Genomic DNA, 21,331 nt, shown 5'->3' with positions numbered 1-21,331 from the left:
CTTTAGAGAAGAGAGTCGATGGTTTCTAATTGGAAACGTTCGAATGGACGAATCTACTGTGGCTGAATGTACCGTGGCTGAATCTACTGCAGCTGAATCTATTGGGTTGGCAACTAAGTGATTGCGGATTTTGTCATTAGGTGGTATTGACAAATCCGCAATCACTTAGTTGCCAATCCGATACTATAGGTTGATACGATCGGGTCATTCGATGTCGGCGATACTGCAGCAACAATTGTTATTTTCGTAAAGTGATAGAATTGTTCGCAAGTTTCCTACTCTTGAAGGAATTTGAATATTTTCCAAGTCGTAACGAAAGCACATTTGGGAATATCGGGATAAGGGGACTCTGGTATTTTCACCAAAAATTGTACACAACGTTGTGAAAAGCTGGTTATTCCAATAAGAAGACGAAGTAACAAAATTCCGTATATTTTACAAAACTCGTCGTACCTCGAATTGCATTATTTGTGAATTGATTTATCAAAATTCGTTACGATATACGCTGTGTAGAAAATAGTAAATTGCGTTTTTCGAATCTTCTCGCCACATTGCCGACTGTGCTCAATTTCTCTTAAATATATTGTAGACAAATTAGATAAATTACAGCAAGAAAACAAATAGCTTTGCATTAACGCTGCATAATTTTAGACAAACTCTCGAGCTCGGGGCGATATAAAAATTTATTATAATTAATTCCGCAATCTCGCAATAATTTATCCACCGACGTTACTTATTTCATTTTCGAAAAAGTTTCATCGCGTCGTTCGCGCAACAAAGACGTCCAAAGTTCACTAAAACGCTGGACGAAGGGAAACAATCGCGAAGATCGTTGTATGTAGAAAAAAAGTGGCGAAAAAGATATTTAATACACACGTATGAATTTCGCAGGATTCACGGGAGGCGAATTTCATCGGAGGAAACGGCCACCACTTCCGCGTGCCTGCAACTCCACGTTAATACGGTGTTTTTCTTACAATTAGCTAAACGAGCCGCATTCTCCGCCCCCATCTAAGCCGCCGACAGAGATTTTCCAAGCGGAAAAATCAACACGGCCAGTTAATTTCATTCAGATTTATGAGAATTAATGAACGCGTCTCGATCCCTTTAATTTCCTTTTACGGCGAGCTAAGCCAGACAGTCCCACGAGTTTTCCAGCTTCCGGAGGTCGTCGACATGGCCAACCTGCCGCTGGATAACGAAACTGTCCATTCTTCTTCTTTTTTTTTTCTACGAACAAGAATTCTTCTAATCCATCTCGATTTCTTATTTCTGGAAATATTAATCTACATTGCAAAACAAAGATGGTAGTAAAAAATATTAATTAATTCGCGCAACTAGAGTTATTTTGCAAACGATAATTGATTTTTTGTGATAATATGCAAACTAGCAGTGTCTATAATGTTTCAAAGCTGCCACGTTTGCATACGTTTGCATCAAATTATCGATGTCTTTCGAACGTAAGGAAAACTGCGTATCAATAATGTACAATCGTTTTTCTGCAATAAATTCTACGTGTGTACGATGTTGTTTACAGATAGTTACTTTTAATATCATTGGCTAAAAAAATTATTTATCTATGATTTACTATAATCTAGCTATTATTTAAAAGTATCACAGACTCGCCCAACGTATGCATAAAAAGTAATTTACTATAACTCGGATATACATAAAATTACTTATCTATAATTTACTATAATTTAACTATTATCTGAAATTATTATTACATACAATTTGTTACATACATTGCATTATTACATACGGTTATTATATTCTTTCCACAGGCACTTTGGAGTAAATTATAGATCAGTAATTTTCCATATGTACGCACGCATTATGTCGTACGCGAGGAATTTATCAAGCAGCGACGATCGAGCAACTCGAGAAGGCAGAAAATTCGACAGAGGCAAGTTCGATAATCCAGCAAGATCCAGGTGAAATGATCGAAAGGGAGAACAAGGATGAAGTAAAAAGCCAAGAAGTTTTCGCAAGATAGCATCGTGATAAGACCAAAAACGGCTAAGGGGGACGAAAAGCTTAGTAAAAACGGCGACTAATGTCGAGCTTTCCGCTTCGTGGTACCAGGAATGATCGCACTTACGGTCGCCGAGCGGAAAAGTGGTGAGACAGGACGAAGGGGAAATTGGTTGCACGTTGCACTTTCAGAGGCTTTTTGTCAGTCAGCTCCGACCGTGGAGCCAATGAAGTTCTCTTTCGTTCGGTCTCTATGCTCCTCTCTTCTCTTTTCTACCTTCGTCTCCACATACGTCCATCTCTCATTCCTATTAGTAACAACTACTAGATCTTCTACGTGACGATGATTAAGATAAGATTCTCGGAAGGTAAATTTTTCGCCATCGAAATTGTCATTTTTCGTCGATTTCTCTGTTTCAGTATCAATGTCTTATATATTTGTGTTAGTTAGTGCGATCACCACTACATCCGCGTAAGTTCTGACTTTGAAATAGTTTCGTACGTGTGATAAGTTCATTTAACAGTCATGACCAAGTAATGTTGCTGTTTCTTTTGGCTATTACTTTTTGAAAAAAAAAAAGAAATACATTTAAGTCGCTGACGCAATTGACGCATGATAAATCAGAAACATATTTATGAATATTTATCCGAGTAGATTGACAGTTCACTTGACATAGTCCAACAATTAACTATTTCAAAACAGCTTCGGGCTATATACCTACGTAAAATGATGTGTCATTTTTCAAAGGATATTTAAACAACGCTGAACATGTATTTAACACGAGAATAAAACGATCAATCTCAGTCGTTGCTGATGAATTTACAGTTTCGTGCTCCACGATTCTTTACAGTCTTCTCCTTCCATTTTTCACGGCTGCACTTGGAATATGAAATATTGGAAATCAGCGTAACAAAAATATATCCTAGTAGATCAACTAAGACGTCTAACGAAGACGCCGAAACATAAACGTCATACGTAAACGCGTGATTCTCGATAATAAAAGTGAGATCTCTAAATAGAACGTCGAGTGAGAACCGAGACACAATGATTTAATTATCGAAAGAAAAAAAGAAAAAAATTAAAAAAAAGCAAGGATAAGGAGACACGGAAAGGAAGCAAAGAATAGGCAAAGAATCAGAGAGTGCGGCGATCGTAGAGTTTAACCGCTATCGATAGCCGCCATTATCATAAAAATATGAGAATTCAACGTTGACCGGAGATCACGGGGAACGATTGCCCGTAAGCATGGCAATTAGTCACGGCCTTATGACCCGGTGCGCACACGTTACACCGTAATTATTCTCATAATCTGCTGTCATCGCGTTTTCCCGGTAATCGTTCGCATTAAATTCATCTCCGAGCGCGGTTCAAGTGCGAGCCACGAGCCGTGGAAGCTCGGGCGAGTGCGAACGCGAATGGAGAAGGCTAGCAGAGAGACCTAAACGAAGCAAGAGGCTCGCAACGGGATACATAATATACATAATTAAAAAAGAAACAGACAAAGGGCGGCTAACTAGCCTGGCAATTATACGTTGCAACCGGGGAGATACGAATTCATCTCTCGTCGCCTTTATTCAATTAACCTACGAACTGAGAATCCACGCACCGTGAACGTACGTGACAAACTTCATCTATTTTCTGTTTTTTTTTTTTTTTTGGAAAATCGCTCTTATTTCTTGAAGAAAGAATTTATTCCAGATACAGCACGTGTTATCCGTAAGAGTTTATTTCTTTTTATCTCGCGATATAGACAGGTATGATTTAATTTAAGGCAAGGAAAATTAGGCTGAAAATTTTGTGATTAACGTTAGGAAAGTTAATCCCAGTAATTAATAAAATTAGTTCTAGAGTTAATCCCAATAATTAATAAAATTAGCTCTATAGCTTCTAGAGTTTGGGATTAACTCTAGAGTTAAGTTTGGAAGTTGGGGTATTATACCTGCTGCTTATCTTTTCACACAGATTCAGAAAATTGAGAATTATGACATTTCAATATTTAGAAAATACAGTTGCTTTTCTTATTGTTTAGTGCGAATAGTCTTCCTTCCAGTTGAGAAAATTTCTGCATTGAAAGGATCGATATTATAATTTTAATAATCTCGATAAAAGAACATAGTAAGAATATTGATATTTTTCCAGCACTCTGAATATGTATTAGGTTGTCCAAAAAAGTGTCTTTCTTTCGCAAACGTGTTTTTTACAACAAACGTGAAACCAAGTCTGTGAAATGTCGCGTTGTTTATCTCAACAGCACAAAATGGATCGTACGTAATTCGACAAAATAATCTAAAAGAAAAGTTGTGCGTTTATTATTTCCTCATAAAACGAAAGGAATTTTTCGAACAACCTAATATTTGCTTCTTGTCTTGTACTGCGAATGCTCCCTTCGTACGAAGTCAGAAAATACGTCGTAGAAGAAAAATTAGATTTATCATTTAGCAATAACAAAAACCAAAAAATAATGAAGAAAATAACGGTATGGAGAATTATTTGTAAAAGACGGGGGATTATCGCGAAAGAAATTATTTTTGAAGAGACTTGAACGCCGCGCAAATCCTGTGCACGTAATTAAGTAGTAAGCGACTACTTGCAACAACTTGGTAGGGAAGAAGGACTTTAATGAGCGTGCTTGACGAAAGGGAAAAGAAAGTTTGTTTGCTAAAACGAGCTGCAGGATGCGCGAAAGACGCAACGCGTTTCGTAATTCTTGATTCAAACGGCGCGCGGTTTAACCCAGTTTCGCTCGATTTCCTAATTTTTCTTGCCATTCCATCGTCGCAGGTAATTTCACGACGCGCGAGCATTTACGTTACGAGCAACGAACGAACAGAAATAAAAAAAAAAGCATATCGTTAGGTTAAAATTCTCTATGCTGTGAATTGTCCGAAAAGTTTCTTTCGTTTTATAAGGAAATAATACACGCACAATGCTTTTTGTTTTGCATTAGTTCATTGAATTATGCACGAACATGATAATAGAAATAAAAATAGTATAAAACAGAAATTGTTGCTCATCTGTTATCACCTTACGAAACGAAAGAAACTTTTCGCACAACCTAATAATAAACGGAAACTCGGTGTCTGTTTCGATGAACATCAAGAAGATAATTCTCTGCCTCGTGAATATTCATGGTCTTCGGATCGAACAAATTCTTCCTTTGTATTGAAAAAAATTATATCGGGAAACTTAAAGAAATTATTGAATTATATAATTCATAGTGAAAACCGTGCATAAAACTTGTAATATCGATATATTTATATACCTATGAATTAATAACAGCCGTAACTGTTAATTAGAACAAGTCAGAAAAAGTAATTACCCGCGCTGCCTATGCAAAAAAAGCTCCGCTCCAAAATTAACTCTTAATCGCGCTCGTACGACTGTCACGATAAACAGAGGGAGAGGAAAAAAATCAAACTGAAGTAGGAAAACATGCTCTATTAAAAACTGTTACATATGCGTTATTAACTCTTTTTTTCAACGTACAAAAAAGAAACATCGTTTAGAATTACAACATTGTATTGGTTTTTGTCACTTCACGGAGATTTCTTGTAAACCGCTCGCAAAAGGAAAACGGAGAGACTTCACAGCAATTTACACCTTTTTTTTTTTTTCTTTCTTTTGCCACCAAATACGTTAATTGAAGCGTTGTTTAAGCACAGAATCGATAGGAGAGAAAGGACAAAAGAAACGTTCTGTTCATAAAATATCGGCAAAGAAAATCATTGAACGTAAAGGCGCGGGCAGAAAAAAGTGCGACGTAAAGGTGTTATCTGTCGATCATTTAAATCGATTAATTATTTGGAATTATGATCGATAATAGAATACAATCAATGTTGCCGGTATTTAATTATCGTCGTTAATTATTAACGATCGCGTTAGATCGACATTAAAGCTAATTATGCGTCTGTGCTATAATAAAAATCATTGTGTTACCTTAACGAATTGAATCTATTCCAGCGACATTGCACTTCACGCGAAACCGTATAATTATTTTTTAAGCGCACGATCCAACGACGGGGTAAAGTGCATCCTGGTGATATTCTGGCTTTTATTCACATTCGATATGAAATATTTATCCTTCATGCATAGGAGAACAGGGATATTATAACAAGGATATTATCTTCTAAATGAAATTTGCTAGCGTTCAAAGTTCGCCAATTTTTCCACGAAATAATAATAAAAATATGAAAGCCAGATAAAAAATAGCGAAATGTATAAACCGGTTAAAAGGTACAAAAGGAGATAAAAATCCTACTCGTGAAAATCTTCGTACATTCAACAACGAGAATATTATTTTTTAAGTAACGTTCACTAGTTCCATATTACAATTCCGTCGATATCTTTCATAAAACGATAGCAAAATAGCGAAAAGCCAGATGGAAAGTATTAGAGATGCAAGAAAGGATAAAAATCCTTCAATAAAGTGACCTTCCATTGTATCAGCCGGTGGCAACACCTTCGTCGATCTTTTCAGGTCTCGTAAAAAGCGAAGGAGCAACAAAGATCCGTGCAAATTCCAAGTCCGCTTCTAATCAATTTCCACGACTCCTGCTCTCCACATACCGTTACATTCCTATCGGAGAAAAAATGGAGAAAAAATGGCCGCTTTCTAGTTGGTCAGGCGAAAAACCGTATGCAACCGAGCTAACTGCGAAGGATCGTTCGCAACTTTTTACCGGCAAATCATTTTCACAGGTTGACACGCCGGATTATTTTCTTACTACAGTTACCGGTTGCACAGACGTTTTTCAACAACAACGTGCAACAAGCGAAAAAATCCTGCGATAGTACATAGGCGAATCGATTAATTACAAAGTAGCTGGCGAATCGACGACACGAGCATCGTGTTCGACGGCGATCGAACCACCTCAGCCGTGAACAACGCTGTCCATAGAGTGTGGCGAACACCTTCTTTTCGAATACTTCTTTCCACGTTTGCGGAATCGTTGACGGAAAGTGGAAGAATTCGCGGGCAACACGGTTGGGTAATTGATAGACCGGCTACACATATTTTTTCTCTTTTCTTCCCAATGAAAGATCCTTTCTACGAGTTCTTCTTATCTTTCCAAGGTATAGGAATTATGCTTTTAATTTGTATAACATTTCAGTTTGACGGTGATTCCGTTTATTTGCGATAAATTCGGTGGAATAAATCGAAGGATAATTTGAGGAATTATTTTGAGGAAGTCGTTGGGAATTAATGTTGTTCTTGTCTCTCGCGTTAGGAAGCTTGGAACATTCTAATTCTTGGCTTTTCGTTCTTCTGGCGAAATCTTTCATCGTGACGATAACTAAACGAGTCGTTAAATCATTTTCGTGTGGAAAAAGGGGACAAATTATTTACAAACGAGATAGAACTTATCTGTAATTCTACGAACAATTCGCGATCTATCTGATTCTAAATATATATCGTCGGAAAATGTAGTCACAGCGTGAGAATAAAAGGCTTAAGATATTCTATTCTTTATGTAACCATTCTATAATCGGTTTTACATTGCTATTTCTGTCTTGCGATTCTTTATAGGCATCTTCGAACGCTACATTTAGAATTTTGCTTCCTACATCCTGCGTAAATCTATCAATTAAGATATTCTAATCTTTTCGTCCGTTCTATTTATAAACGTCGCTGTGAGTTAATTTCCGCGTTATCGTTCGCAGAAATCTTCGAATATTTAAACTTTCATGTACGCTGTGTACATTTGCAAATATGTTTATCTTCATAAAGTTTCTATAAATTTCGCTATCGGTTCGTGTGCGACCGTTCGCCATGAAAATCCTCGAATATCCGAATATTTACATCGTACGTCACATACGAATCTCGAAACGTCCGAGCGGTTTGTACGTACGACAGATCTAATCGGAAGAAAAGAAAAACTACAAGTCCTCCAAATTTGTCTATTTCAGAAGATGAAAAATGCCAAAGCGGAAGACTGGAGCGATGAGGATGGAAAATAGTTGCCTATCAGCCGCGATCGAGAAACATTTCACGGCGTTTCTGTCGTCTGCATATTGTACGACATTAATTACAGAAACGGCGCAATCATTCATTCCAGCGGAATGATGCAAAATAGCACGCGGAACTCGGTGCAACGCGATGAATGTCCGGCGATTAACATTCGAAGTATCAGGTTCACTGCTACCGCGTGATAATCTCGATATTAATCTTCGTCTTCGAAGACGTACAATGCCATTATTGTCTCGGGCAGCACGATAATTTGCGAATGGTAAAAACTGGACGCGAGTCGTCCCCGCTTTTTTTTTTCTTTTTTTTCTTTCTTTTTTTCAACGGTGCGCGACACATCAGGGAAAGAAACCGAGAGGGTGAACGACCCCGTGTTATTTCGTGAAACGTCGCAAGACCGGCTCAAACTTTCAAACAGAGACTTAATGAACGATGCATAATTTTCGCGCTCCTATTTTTTTGGAGACTCCTCTCCAACCGGATTTTTCTTCGGCCACGAGGAAATAAATTACAGGTTGATTATGGTTGCTCGTTCCCACGGGAAGGATAAAGGCGTACAACTACCACGCAGGATAAATATTTTCTAACGTCCTGCGAAATTCATTCGACGCGAAGGCTCCAAAGCGAAACGATAATAAACATCGAAGCTCCAAATTTCTGGAAACATTCGCGCGAGTATTTAGGTAGCAAAAATTGTTTCTAACTTCGTGCAGCGAAATTCAAAATTGCTTTCGATCGAAGAGACATTTTCTTTTATATCCAGTGATAAGCAAAATAATATCTAGAAATACAACTTTTAAGTGAAACGACGTTCGCAACGATCGAGCTTACGATCCGTTGAAAAATTCATCAGATTTTCGTTCAAACCTTTTCCAACTGTGCTATAACCTTCTTGTAAAAGAACTCTAAGGTTGTCTATTTAATCAGAAAATACGAAGCTTCGATGAAAAGTAAATTGGAAGAAAGATGAATAAATTCTCCTTGGGAACGCTGGTCACAAAGCAGTGTACTCGTTTCGTTAAACAGGACGTTTAAATAAATCACTGTTTGATGTTTGTATTAAAATTTATGTTCGAAGGATAACTAAAAGGAAAGGACTTCAGCGACGGAATAAGAATTATAGGCACTAGAATAAACTATAACGCGAATTAGTTGGAAACTATCGTAGCTACTTTATCGAGTGCAGTGTAATCTGGATGATTTAAGAGCAACTTGCAGTACTTGCAAAGAGAAGTTCCAATACTTCAATTTAGAAAATGGCTATTGATTTTCTAATTGCGTTTGATTTACACTGTATAACGCCTCTGAGATAATCACGTTTTCTGCGACCAAATGAATTCATGCACTGAAAGCGTTGCTTCCATTCATTTTAACGTTTCATCGTCCCATCGATTTTACTGTTTTTTAGCGTCAGAACGCTGTAATTTCCGACCAACGATTTACACGTCCTCAACGGTATATCATTTCGGATGCTCGAACGATTCGTCTTGGAGTACGATGCACGCAAAATTCGTTATACTTTAAAGAAACTAAAATTCCACGTGCAAAATGAAAAGAGGAAATCTATCGGCAAGTTTTGTATCGTTCTGAGCGATTCAGAGGACTCAAGAATATTCATATTCGATCGATTCACAAGTAATATGCATACAAAATGTTAACGACAATTCGCTATACCTTTAGAAGATAAAATTCGACAGGAAAAGATAATTGTAATAGGAGAAGGAAGCTAATGGCAAATTTTCTGTTACTCTGCGAAGTTCTGAACGAACGATTCACACATTTTCAGGAGTATTCTACTTGCAAAGCTTGACCGATCCTTTGAAAAGTGTCAAACTACCAGACTTACTAGAGAAATTTTTTCACAACGATGCCAAGTGTTTCGACAACATAGTATTGAGAACAAGAAAGTACCTTTCACAGAAAAAGAAAGGAACGAGCGCGAAATTTCCCAATGTTCTCTAAAATTCATTCAACATGAAGAAGCAGCTATCTCTCTACAGGAAAGAAACAATAACATTAAAATGTTTCTCCAAACATTCGTACGGGATATTTCCGAATAACAAAGAAGGCACAGCGTACAATATCTAACGAGACAATTTATCGATACAAGAGCCGAGTATTCGAATCGAGGATTCCTGAACAATGTGAAACATTCCGCTAGCTTCGACAACGAAACGATGGATTTCCCTTGTATATGCCTGCCCTTCGTTTCTTCGCGATTGCACAAGCACCTTGGTATGGGAATTCGTTACCGAGAAACGATATTGCGCTCAGTAACGGGAAAAATGAAACGCACAGATTCCATAGCGATTCGCAGCATCGCCTCTTAATAAATCAAACGTGGAATCAACCATACTGTTTATACGGAGAAACCAAAAGCGAGCGAATTCGCTTCCTGCCAGCGATACGTCTGTTTTCGAACAAAGAATATAAATCGAAGAGGTATCGAACTAAGGTGAAACAAAAACAAAGCAACCGATGGACAAACAAACCGACTTTGACCGTATAGCGAATAACTTTTCAAAAAAAGGGACAATACAATAGATGTCAGAATTCGTAAGGCATTTGTAGAGAATCGTTAAATTGTTTTAGGTAATTGATAGGAATGTAAGAGACAAGGTGTGCAGGAAATGTTAAACATCGTTCTCTTAAGAAAATACGATCATATTGTATTTTATATGTGTGTTTATAAAGTGATGTTTACAATGTCTGAATATTTCTTTAGTTTCGAAAATATGAAATAAAATTGACTCTGCTTGGTAGAATATATTAGTCGTTCCTTTTCACAAACTGTTAATAATCTCGGATTTTATTTTATCCGGCAAATTAAAAATTTCCACCCGTTCCAGTTATTCGTATTAATAATTAATTCGTTCGTTATTAGAAATTTGTTATCTCGTTATCGCGATACGATTGATCATTGTACACGTTCATCGATCTCGCTAATTGCGATTAATTAATTTTCTAAAACTATTGTTTTTTCTATGGCTTGCAGCGTTGATAGGCAACAAATTATCAAATTAACAAGCTGAAATTAAAATTCCCTTGCCTGTAGTAATTTATCGATGCTATAATTCTAAATGTATGTATATAAACACCGTTTGGAGTTGAATAATAACAGGTGCTCGAAAAAGAACGTATGTTCCAAGAATTTCTTTATGCTGTTAAAAACCTTGCTCCAAAAGCGTGGCTGATAAAAACCAAGCAGATGAGTTAACGCGTGAAACAGGAAAGCTTAAGAAGGGTTGTTTCATTCAGAATCTTGTTTGAAACCTACTATTATTCAATTCTCACCGATTACGCTCAATTTTTGGCTTCTCTTCCATCGGCTAACTCATCTGCGAATGGTCAACCCTTTGAGCGTGGAATTCATTCATTTATTCTGTGCAAAGCACGATTGAATATACAAGTTGAAAATCTTCGATTTTTATAGCAATTAAAAATTACTCGTTCGATCGACTCTCGATGCTCTACGAAGGTTTAATAAAATTCTATGTATAAAATTACACACGTTCTGAATGAATAATAAAATTCAGGAAGAACATTTGCCTGTGAATATTTATTACCTAAACTAATTTGCTGTGTCGTGTTATTATATTGTTGCAGATTAGAGATAAAGGTTCGAGAGACGCTCTGATTTTCTAGGAAACGAGCAACATCAACATCAACATCGGTACGTTGCCTCAGCTTCATAACTACTTTCCACTACGAAGAAACAATAGGTTAAAGTCCTGGACTTTCGTATCGAAACACATCTAAAAAGTAAACACAGCGAGAATTCTAAAACGTAAGAAAAAGAAAGGATAGGCAAATTTTCTATATTTATTTATCCTTTATATTCTTCAGAAAAGAAATCTCAAGTTGTGAGTAAACTATAGTTTCTTCTGCTAATTTACCCTCTTGTTCGCTCAATTACGATTAAATATAGAGAGCAATAATAGCTCAAGTACAATCCTATTCAAATATTAATAAGAACCACTCTATATGTCTATCCTATTTTCCTATTTTCATAAAGAAACGTTGTATAATTATCAACGCGTGTCACTGCAACATTAGAACGTACAGCTTCTATCGAAGTCCTCGATTAAGAACAAATTCTGCATATTTTTACTGTACTTATCCAATGTTCATACAGAAACGGTATTTTATAATTTAATCGATGTAAAATTACTGATTCATTTAAAACGTTCTATTAACGATAGAACAGATAATTCCATACACAATTAAGAACTCTATCTATATATATATCTTACTGTTTCCATCGTGTCTCCATAATGAAACAATATTGCATAACTTCACCGCCATTTTTAAGAAAGAATCTCTACTAAATATTACACGCTAATTTCGACTAAATCATTAAAAACCCTTTATAAACAACGAGGGAATTCCACGCTCAGGGGGTCAACCATAGGAAATCGGAGTTTCTACTATTTGAAAAAAAAAAAAGTAGAACAAGTACTTAAAAGAAAAGAGAAATATAATATTATATGAAAATTGGTTAAACTTACCTTACTCTGGACATAGTCGAGGGCCAGCATGCAATCCGAATATCCGGTCTCGGTTTTGATAGTGGTGCCGCCTTGTCCTGGGCCGGTGGAGCAGAACCCGGAACCAACGACTCCGACGGGTCCTCCGAGGCCGGCTGCCGCCGCCGCGGCAACGCTGTCCCGATACCACGGATACATTTCTCACTAGAACACCTTATACAGTCACCTGATTGCGTATCCGCGTCCAAACACACGATTTCGCTCGATCAAAAATTCGTCTGGCACCGTAGAATAGTCCCGAGGCGCCACGGTTCCTTCTTACGTCACTGCGAGCACTTGGCCGCACTTCCGATACCGATTTTTACCTCCGACCGTTTTCAGATGCAACCTGATCCACGTAGATTTCTACCAACGCTGGTAATCGTCGCCTTTCTTCTCTCTCCTTTTCTCCGTCTGTTTCTTCTCGAAACCAGAAATACGGATAATAAGTACAGCTTCTCCCTTCTTCCTTAGTTTCTCTTCCTCTATATGTAGAAAACAGTAGCTTCTCAAAGCTACACAATTACTAGCAAGTGTATCTTCTAAGAAGTATCTAAGAAAATTCACTGGACTCCGATATAGAGTGTCGCGTCCCTTTTCCACGCATCTCGGTTACTTCACGCGTTATGGGAATTTTCGATTCCAACACGCGATACGTGATATTATGAGACGCACTGTTTCGATATATATGATATATATAATCGCGTATATTTAATTTGCCATTGTAACACTACGTGTTACGCTGTGAACAACCGAACCGAAACTGTGGATAACTTCGTGCACGATGTAAACACACCGTGTCGGTTACAGACGGCGTCAAGGGTGAACCGCACTGGCCTAATGTTTTCGCCGTCCTATCTCTCTCTCTCCTGCGTTGTGCGTGATTGGCTCGCGGCCTTCGATCGAGTCTCTACTAGCGAAAACCGTTTACCTTAAAAATATCGTTCCTCGGTCGATGACTAGATTATTATCTACTATCCTTTTTCTCTATTCTACTTATATGTCTCTTTATATCTGTCTTTTTCTTTCTTCCTCGATGTCACACGTACGCGTATACACAATCGATTCGCACTTTTCTCGCGAAAAGTCTCGATCGAACGTGGAGATTATTGCACAAATATTGTAATAATTAGTCGCGGTATTCGTAATATTGCACTTCGGACAAAACTGCACTTTTATTTAATTTACGTTCTCTGATGACGTCCCCGTGATCGGCTCCGTCGACAGCTGGACTCCGCTCCCCACTGTCATCGCACTCCTCCTCAACGCGTCAACATCGACTGTCACTCTTTATAGGTTAGAAGCTCGCACGGTATGCTTCAGCACGGTATATACGCTCGTACGTTCCATGATCGCGTTCCTCGAGTGCCAGGAAGCGCAGGATGACTCGCGAGATTCCTCGAAGACCCTACCGGCTTACCGTCGAAACGACAACCACCTCCTGTACAACGGTCCATGCATCGAGGCTGCTGCATTTCATGATAACAGTAACTCGAAACCATTCACCTGTTCTTCAAGTATTCTTCTACTCTTCCTCGTTGCAGTACACTTCGTCTCAATGATCGTCTTGGCTCACTGTGTCAGAGATTCGAACGCCCAAATCCGCAGGGAGGGTGGTATCGCAACCGCGGCCATCTTACCGGCGACGAAAAGTGGCGGGAAAACGATGCCACCGGAAAAGCGACCGAGATTTTTTCTCGCCGGCTTCCTCTCGTTTCTTCTGTCGATCGACCAACTTCCCTCGGTGCTCAGGTAGCACGCGTCTCCTCCTGGAAAACGGAGACCACCCTTTGATCGTACGTTTCTTTTTTTCTAGCGTTGCGACGAGCGAGGAAAAAACAGAACCGGCGGGGCCCGGAAATCGTGAACCGTGGACCGCGGACGCGGTTGCAGCACTGACGCGGGAGTCGCGATTCGAACAACCGTTCGGCCGCCCTCGGTTTCATTCGGCCGCCCTCGGCTCTGCCCCTCGCGATACATCGCGAGTCGCTCGTGCTGCGTGGATTAAGGTGGGGGTAACGAGCCGCCGCGGTGGGATTAGGAGGCAGTGTGGGGGAACGGGCGGGTTTTCTCTCTCTCTTATTAACCCCTTCTCTTTCCTATTAGCTCCTTCCTTGTCGCTCCTGTCGCTGAATATGTATTATTGTTACAGTATATTGGCGGTTGTTGCAATATTGTTTAAAATTCCTTTTAATGGAAACCTTAAAGCTTTAAAGGAGAGTGGCAAACGTGTAATAATAAAAGCCTAGCAAATTATCTAGAATATATAGGTACAACTATCCTTAACAGTGTTCTATAATAAGGAAGTATCTAATTTTCTATAAAAAAAATATTATAATTCATCGATTTCACGTATACCAGAAGTATTTTCCTTTAAAGGAAGGTATAATAATAAAGGTTTGAAATTATCTAGACAACACTCAATTATCGAGTGTTGTATAATAAGAAACATCTATTTCTCCGCGGAAATATCTACAACTTATCGATTTAATTTACATCAGAATTTCACGTTTATCAGAGGATATATATAGTGCCATTAATTGGGAAAATGTCAAATATCAGAGTCCGAGAATGAATCACTTCATTGGATCTCTTTCGCGGAAGCAAGAAAAACAAAAGCAAATATTCTGCATAAAAACTAGGTTTTCTCGTCGCGTCGTTTATCCAACGATTCTAAGTAATTTACACGCAGTAAAACCGACCTAATATTACTAAAGATATGCACAGGCGCAAAAATGTGAAAAATTCACAAAGCACGAAGCTCCTACTCATCCCCTTGCATATCTAATTAATTAATTATCCGATGCACGCTGATGAAACACGAATAACACGTTTTTATTAAAAGCCAACGTGAACACGATGAAGAACCGTTTGAACACGAAGCAACATGATAAGAATGTGATTCGATGAAAGACCGAAGGATTTCTTGAATGGAGAATACAAGAATAGACCCTGACCTCCTACAACTTAATTTCACACTGGTGTACGCTTCGAGGAATAGGTTGGAAAAGGTCACGAGCATCACGAGGCATCATGCAAAAAGCCGCCCCTGAAACGGTCCACGAATTCCTGGGGAATTTCTTCGTAGCCGGAGAAAAAACGGTCCCTAGGATAAAAAGTCACCCCACCGAGACGAGGGGTCGGTGAACGTCTACTCAGAAGTATCTCTTGAATCAATCTCCTCTTATTTGTCTGGCACTTGTCGCTCTTCAAATTATGCGTGACATCGACTACGAATATTTCACAAATAAATGTGCAAATAACGACATTTTAAGCGACGATTGCTTAACGGGTATACCAATATGGCAAAACAATCATAGTGTCATGTATTTCGTGAAAAATTTCTCGTGTAATCAATTTCTCAACCGATTCAACGTGCACTCTACCTTCTGTCAGGCAATCTAAGACGCTGTAGCCGTTTCTCATTAATTTGATTCTTCAAGATTTAATAACTCGATATTTTACACTTTCAAGAGACTGAATATTACTTGGACTGTCGAAAAAATATTTTCTCCCGGCTATTAACGGTAATAAATAGTATAACTTTGACAAAAAAAAAGTAGCACATGTAGGGGACGTTCGGCGTGCAGAAATTAGTATAGCAATGGCTTGAAGATTATGGTACGGGCCGTTGATATGGAAAATAAAAGAAGTTGCGGATGTTTTCTGACAAAAAGTATCTATGCTTTTATGCTGCAGTTATCTGTAAGTGGAGCTTCCAAGTTTGAAGTTTAAGCAGTATTCAGGTCGTCCATTTGTAAAAAGATACCCTGGAGAAAGCATCGTCATCGACCCCTACGGCATGCTCCAAAAAAGAGCTATAACCACAAATCTTATAGCCAAGGGTGGAGGCAATTCAGAAGGGGGTTGATGGTCACGGTTACGGGGTCACCGGACTCAAGATGTTCCACTTTCTTAAATGTCCCCGTAGTTAATAGTCCAGTGGTTCTGTAGGTCAGTTCTGAAGGAAATTCGAGGATCGTCCCGATCACTCTCAAAAAAGAAAAGGGATGATTGCTGTTCCGGTAGATATTTTATTTCTTCAAGCGACTCGAAGGATCTTCGAGTTGAAAATCTCGACAACTTGTAACATGTCAAACTCAATTTTAATCCGAGTTGCACAGTTCCTTTATCGAACGCTTTGAACAGAATACAAAATACAGCTTGTCGTTTATTACACTGTTAAAGGGTTGAAAGGAAACGCTACATCCCCTAGACCTGAAAACACTCACGCATCCACAATAAAGTCAATCACTTCGCCTAACAATGCAGATTACATTATTACTTTTTTATTACGCAACGAGGAATTACAGTCTTATAATATTACATTATTCTCGAACAGTGGAAACACCTACACAGCCATCAAGTATCCATAATAAAGTCAGTCACCCCGATCGATCGATGACACCTCGTGGAAAGATCGTCGACTCCGTACGAAGAAACAAGGACTCGCTTAACCCAATCGGATCAGCCAATTTCCCGACCAGACGTACTAACGCGAGCGTACGTCGACCTTGAAACGTTTGTCCACCCCCTGTTCAACCGCTTGCCAGTTTCTTTCGCCGGATGGAAAGGACCTAGGAGAAGCTCGGTCGTCTTCGACCCCCGCGGCGTGCTCCAAAAACAAGCTATAACCACAAATCTTATCGCCGGGTTGCGGGGCGAAGTAGAAGAAGGCGCTAGAGGGTAGCTAGTTTAGGTTCAAGGGGGAGTACGTCCCACCTTCCCGGCTACCTAACAAGTAGCCTGTAAGAAGAGCCGTTTCGCCCGGTGATTCGTGCTCGTGGAGCTGCCGGCGGCGTCGTAGCTGCCCGGAGGAAAAACTGCGACACGGTTTTTCGGCCAACGAGAGACTCCCCCGAAGTTCAAGGCCATCCTCCGAAGAAAATAGAGAGGGGGCGCGGTTTTTTGTTTTCGTCCTCTCTGGCTTTGCTACGAGAGAAAGAGAATGACCGACAGACCGACAGACCTAGCTGGCTGGCTGCTGCCTTCGATGTCTTAAGCTACTAGACCATTTTTTCCACACCTGTGTTGGAGTACGAGTATCCTTTACGACGTGGCGAGGCCGCGAGATCGGTCGAACATCGACGTCTGCGTGTCCGAGATGCCTAAGATTCGTCGAATGAACTGTCAGAAATGCCAGGGGACGCAGGATTTAAAACCTCAGCCAAGATCAAACTTTGATATCTTTAGTAGGTAGGTTTCTAGATAGATGTTGGTATATATTTCTTTTGGTAACTTGCTGCTGCTGTTCTGATCATTGGAAGTTTCTGCTGGGGTGATATTTTTATTGTTGAAGTCTATTTTTCCTACCCCTTTTCTTCGTTACTTATCAGTTCTTCTTTCGGTGATGTCGCGGTGTCTTTATCGCTGGAACTTCTTGGTATCTTTGAAGTACTTTTCACCGCTCGAATTCTTTTAGTATGCCTACTCCTTCCACTGTCGGAATTCGTCGAAAGCCCTTAGAAATGTCCACGGAAGTCTGGCAATCGCCATGAACGAATCCGAAGATGGTAAACACTGACCAGAAGCGTCAACTTTGCAGATCTTAGCCATCGCAGAACAGTCGGTGGCATAGGAATTGGATCGTTTGATTATCAGCTCGTAAATTTCTTGGCACCCGTCTTCCGTGAACCTGGATAATACGAACCTTAATGATTAAAATATCACCTTGTCATCTTTGATAAAGTACATAAAGATCCACCTACGTACTTCGATTGTCATTACTAACAGCGCTAAAGCTAAATCAACGCGGTCGATCCTGCAGAAGCCGATCTCTCTAACGATAAATTGCAAAGGCGATTAACAGAGGATGTTTTAAAGGAAATGATTCAAGCTTTGCTTATTAACGGAAACATTTATTAAACGAAAGCACGATTTCATTGATTCTGACTGCATTTCAACTAACGAAAAACTAAGAATCCGACGTTTAATTACTTTCTCGCAGCGACAAAACATTAAATGGCGGATTAACAAACGTAGGAAAAAAGGATAGGGCATTAATGATACAGCATCCATAGCATAATCAGGGATTCGCATTCTGCTCGCGAAATGGGGGCTCGAAAAAATCAGAGACGAACGCTAGGAAGCGTCGGCATTGATCGCGCAAGCTGGTCCAGGATCGCGGCCATCTTCTTCCTGCCGGTTTTCACTGACCAATCGACCGGGCGAACCAGGCGAAATTTGAAAAATCCCGGGACGAATCGTCCGAATGGTGGTCGTTGGTCGTTCCTCCGTCGGCCATGTTGCCCACGAACGGGGGGGAAACAGAGGAAGAGGGGAGGGTAAAAGAGGAGGCCGGCCAAGTAACAAGAAATCTTGAAACAGAGCAAAAGGGTGGAGACGGAGATTAATGAGAAACGAATCCGGACGAGAAAGGAGAGAGGCGAGGAGAGCTGGACGTGAACCGAAGATCGAGGAGCAGCCTTCGAACCTGATCCTCCAAAAGGGCTCGCCATGTTGCAAGGGAAATAGACAACCTCCTCGTACCATTGCCGCAGGTCAGGGTTAAACTCTCCTCTTCCTTCGCTTTTCCAGGTAAACCTTGGAAACATCTTTGGCTTCTTATTTTCCTCATTCGATAAACAACAATATAATTATACGAAATCCTTTACGGATTATTGATTTCTATAAAGTTTCTGCACGCTGCAAATAAATTTTAGAAAAATCAACCCCTTCGGTTACGACATCCAACGTACCGCGAATAAAAGTTACACTGAAATCTTCATTTCTACACATTGTGATTTGAAATTTCGCATTGGATCTACGATACATTACGCTGAGAAATCAATAATTGACCAAGAGAAGGAAATTGCGTTTCTTGCTATCTGCACGATTATCAGGGTTACTCGCGGTGCTTCAACAGCGAACAGTTAAAAAATAAATAATAAAAAGTTTGAAACCGCTAAAACAGAAAATTTGAAACGACTATTTTTTTCACCGAAATCCTATCGACAACTAATCCCTCGGAAACGGTATAATAGTTGAGCGGAAATTCTAAAAGCGTAGAGCGTCCATTTTTTCCCTGCAGTCCGAAACCATAGAGCGGCGATAACACCGGCCAGCAATCCTGTTGGTGGCTCATGTATAATTAATTAAATGGATATGCAATTTCGATTGCAAGCAGTAGCAAGACCCGGTACACACCCCATCCCCCTCCCAAAGAGGGTTGGCTTGCTCATTTAGAAAATGAAATTGCACAAGAGGGCGTGCACCCACCCCGAGGAACATGCGCACCTCGTTACATCATCCCGCTTAGGTATCTCGCAAGTCTACCGCTTCGATCCTCCTCCGAATAGCTCTTGCCTTGTCCTCCTGGTTCCCTCTATTGCCAGAGGAAAATGGAGGTGCCCTTTTTGCCTCTGTATACATCGACGTGCTTGCCGTTTTAAAGCCTGTCGGGGAATGAATTTTGTTTATGAGCGATACCATTAACCAGACTCGCGGATATGAACTCTGAAACGGGACAAATGAAAGTTGGAGTACCTATCTTGCTCTCTCCCAAGTGTTCATTCGTTTTCCACTTTCCGTGAAAAAGCTCGTTCAGAGAAACGCTGGATCCAAGTCTTTAATTTCTCTTTCGTTTCGGCAGATCTTTTCTTATTTGTCGGCGATCTTTATCGGAAGCAGGGCTACGCCTAATCTCAATTCAAATAAATTCGTTCATAAACTAGTTAGAAAGATCGTTTTTCTAAAAAGGTCGCTCACGAGCAACCCCAAAATGATTTTTAAAAATGTTCGCCGTCAAGCCATCCATTCGTCCATTCAAATGCAAAGCAATTCCAAGGATCGCTATGTAAAAGATAGACCGACACGTGAAAGTCGAATCGCAATGACGTTCGGAGATCTTCACCATCCAGCATCGAATCTTCCAATTCAAAAGAGTCGCTCTTGGAGAAAGAATCTAACGTTCAGAAGTCATCTCGAAATAGCTCCGATGATTCTACAAAATATTCGCTGTACATCGTCCAACTTATTCGAATTCCAACTAATCCTGAAGATAGTTCGAAGCTAACCGACTCGAAAAAACTTAGCATCCAAAAGTCGTCTGAATCTAACTGCGACAACTCTCAGAGATCTTCTCACTATCCGTCAAGCAATCTATTCGATTCGAGATATGATTCGTCGGAAGATCCAAATCGAACAACCGCCAAATTTATTGCATAATTGGAAAAGTGAAAAAACCTGGGAAAAATTCGAAGCATCTTAAAATCGAGCGATTCTACTGGAGGAAGCAGGATCGCGAGGTATCGCGTATCCGACGCGGTGCAATGCCTGGAGGAAAGCCGGCTGGAGAAAAACAGAGCCATAGATTCGGTGCTCGTTGGAGGATTCTCCTTTTTTTGCGCTGGTCTCGCGGTGTCGGCCACGAGAGGATCCTTCGCAGATGGCGCGAGCACCGGAGGAACTAGTGATTAATTAAAACTCGTTTCCGCGGCTTCCGTGTCGGCAAACTCTGCCGTGGCGATGGCAGAGAGACTGCTGGGGAAAAGGGGGTTGTGCACGACTTACGCCTTGGACCGAGCGATGGGTGGCCGCACCCCCACGAGGAAAGGGGTTGGTCCTCCGGAGGAAGCCAGGTCTCTGCTGCAGGTCTTCGACGAACGAAAAGCTGCCATGCGCGCCTCACTGCCATCATGAAACCCATCCCCCTTCTCCTTAGGGGTGGAAGGAGGTCGCCGCTGACCCGGACAGCCACACCTGTGCAGCTGCAACTCGTGCCACGGGGTGTAACTTCGCTATGGGGCGACTTCTTGGAGAATGGTGCCGATCTTCGTGGTGATTAAGCGTTGACCTGCGACTACCACACCCGTCAAAATGACGGATTTACAGTTTCTCGTTTTTGCGATTGTAGCAGAATTTTGA

General features: G+C 40.2%; 1 protein-coding gene across 1 annotated transcript in view; it reads right to left on the bottom strand.

Moving 5' to 3' along the window:
• LOC117154980 (zinc finger protein rotund) overlaps window positions 1-13,032 on the bottom strand; it is a 248,618-nt gene extending 235,586 nt beyond the window's left edge. Inside the window, exon 1 of the mRNA XM_033330489.2 lies at window positions 12,449-13,032. Within this exon, the coding sequence (XP_033186380.1) occupies window positions 12,449-12,625 (177 nt within the window). The 5' untranslated portion in view covers window positions 12,626-13,032. The remainder of the gene's footprint in view (window positions 1-12,448) is intronic.
• Between the last annotated feature and the right edge of the window lie 8,299 nt (window positions 13,033-21,331).

This window comes from Bombus vancouverensis, chromosome 12 (genome assembly GCF_051014615.1).
Source record: "Bombus vancouverensis nearcticus chromosome 12, iyBomVanc1_principal, whole genome shotgun sequence".
Classification (NCBI taxonomy): domain Eukaryota; kingdom Metazoa; phylum Arthropoda; class Insecta; order Hymenoptera; family Apidae; genus Bombus; species Bombus vancouverensis.
This window is presented reverse-complemented; position numbering and strand designations above follow the sequence as displayed.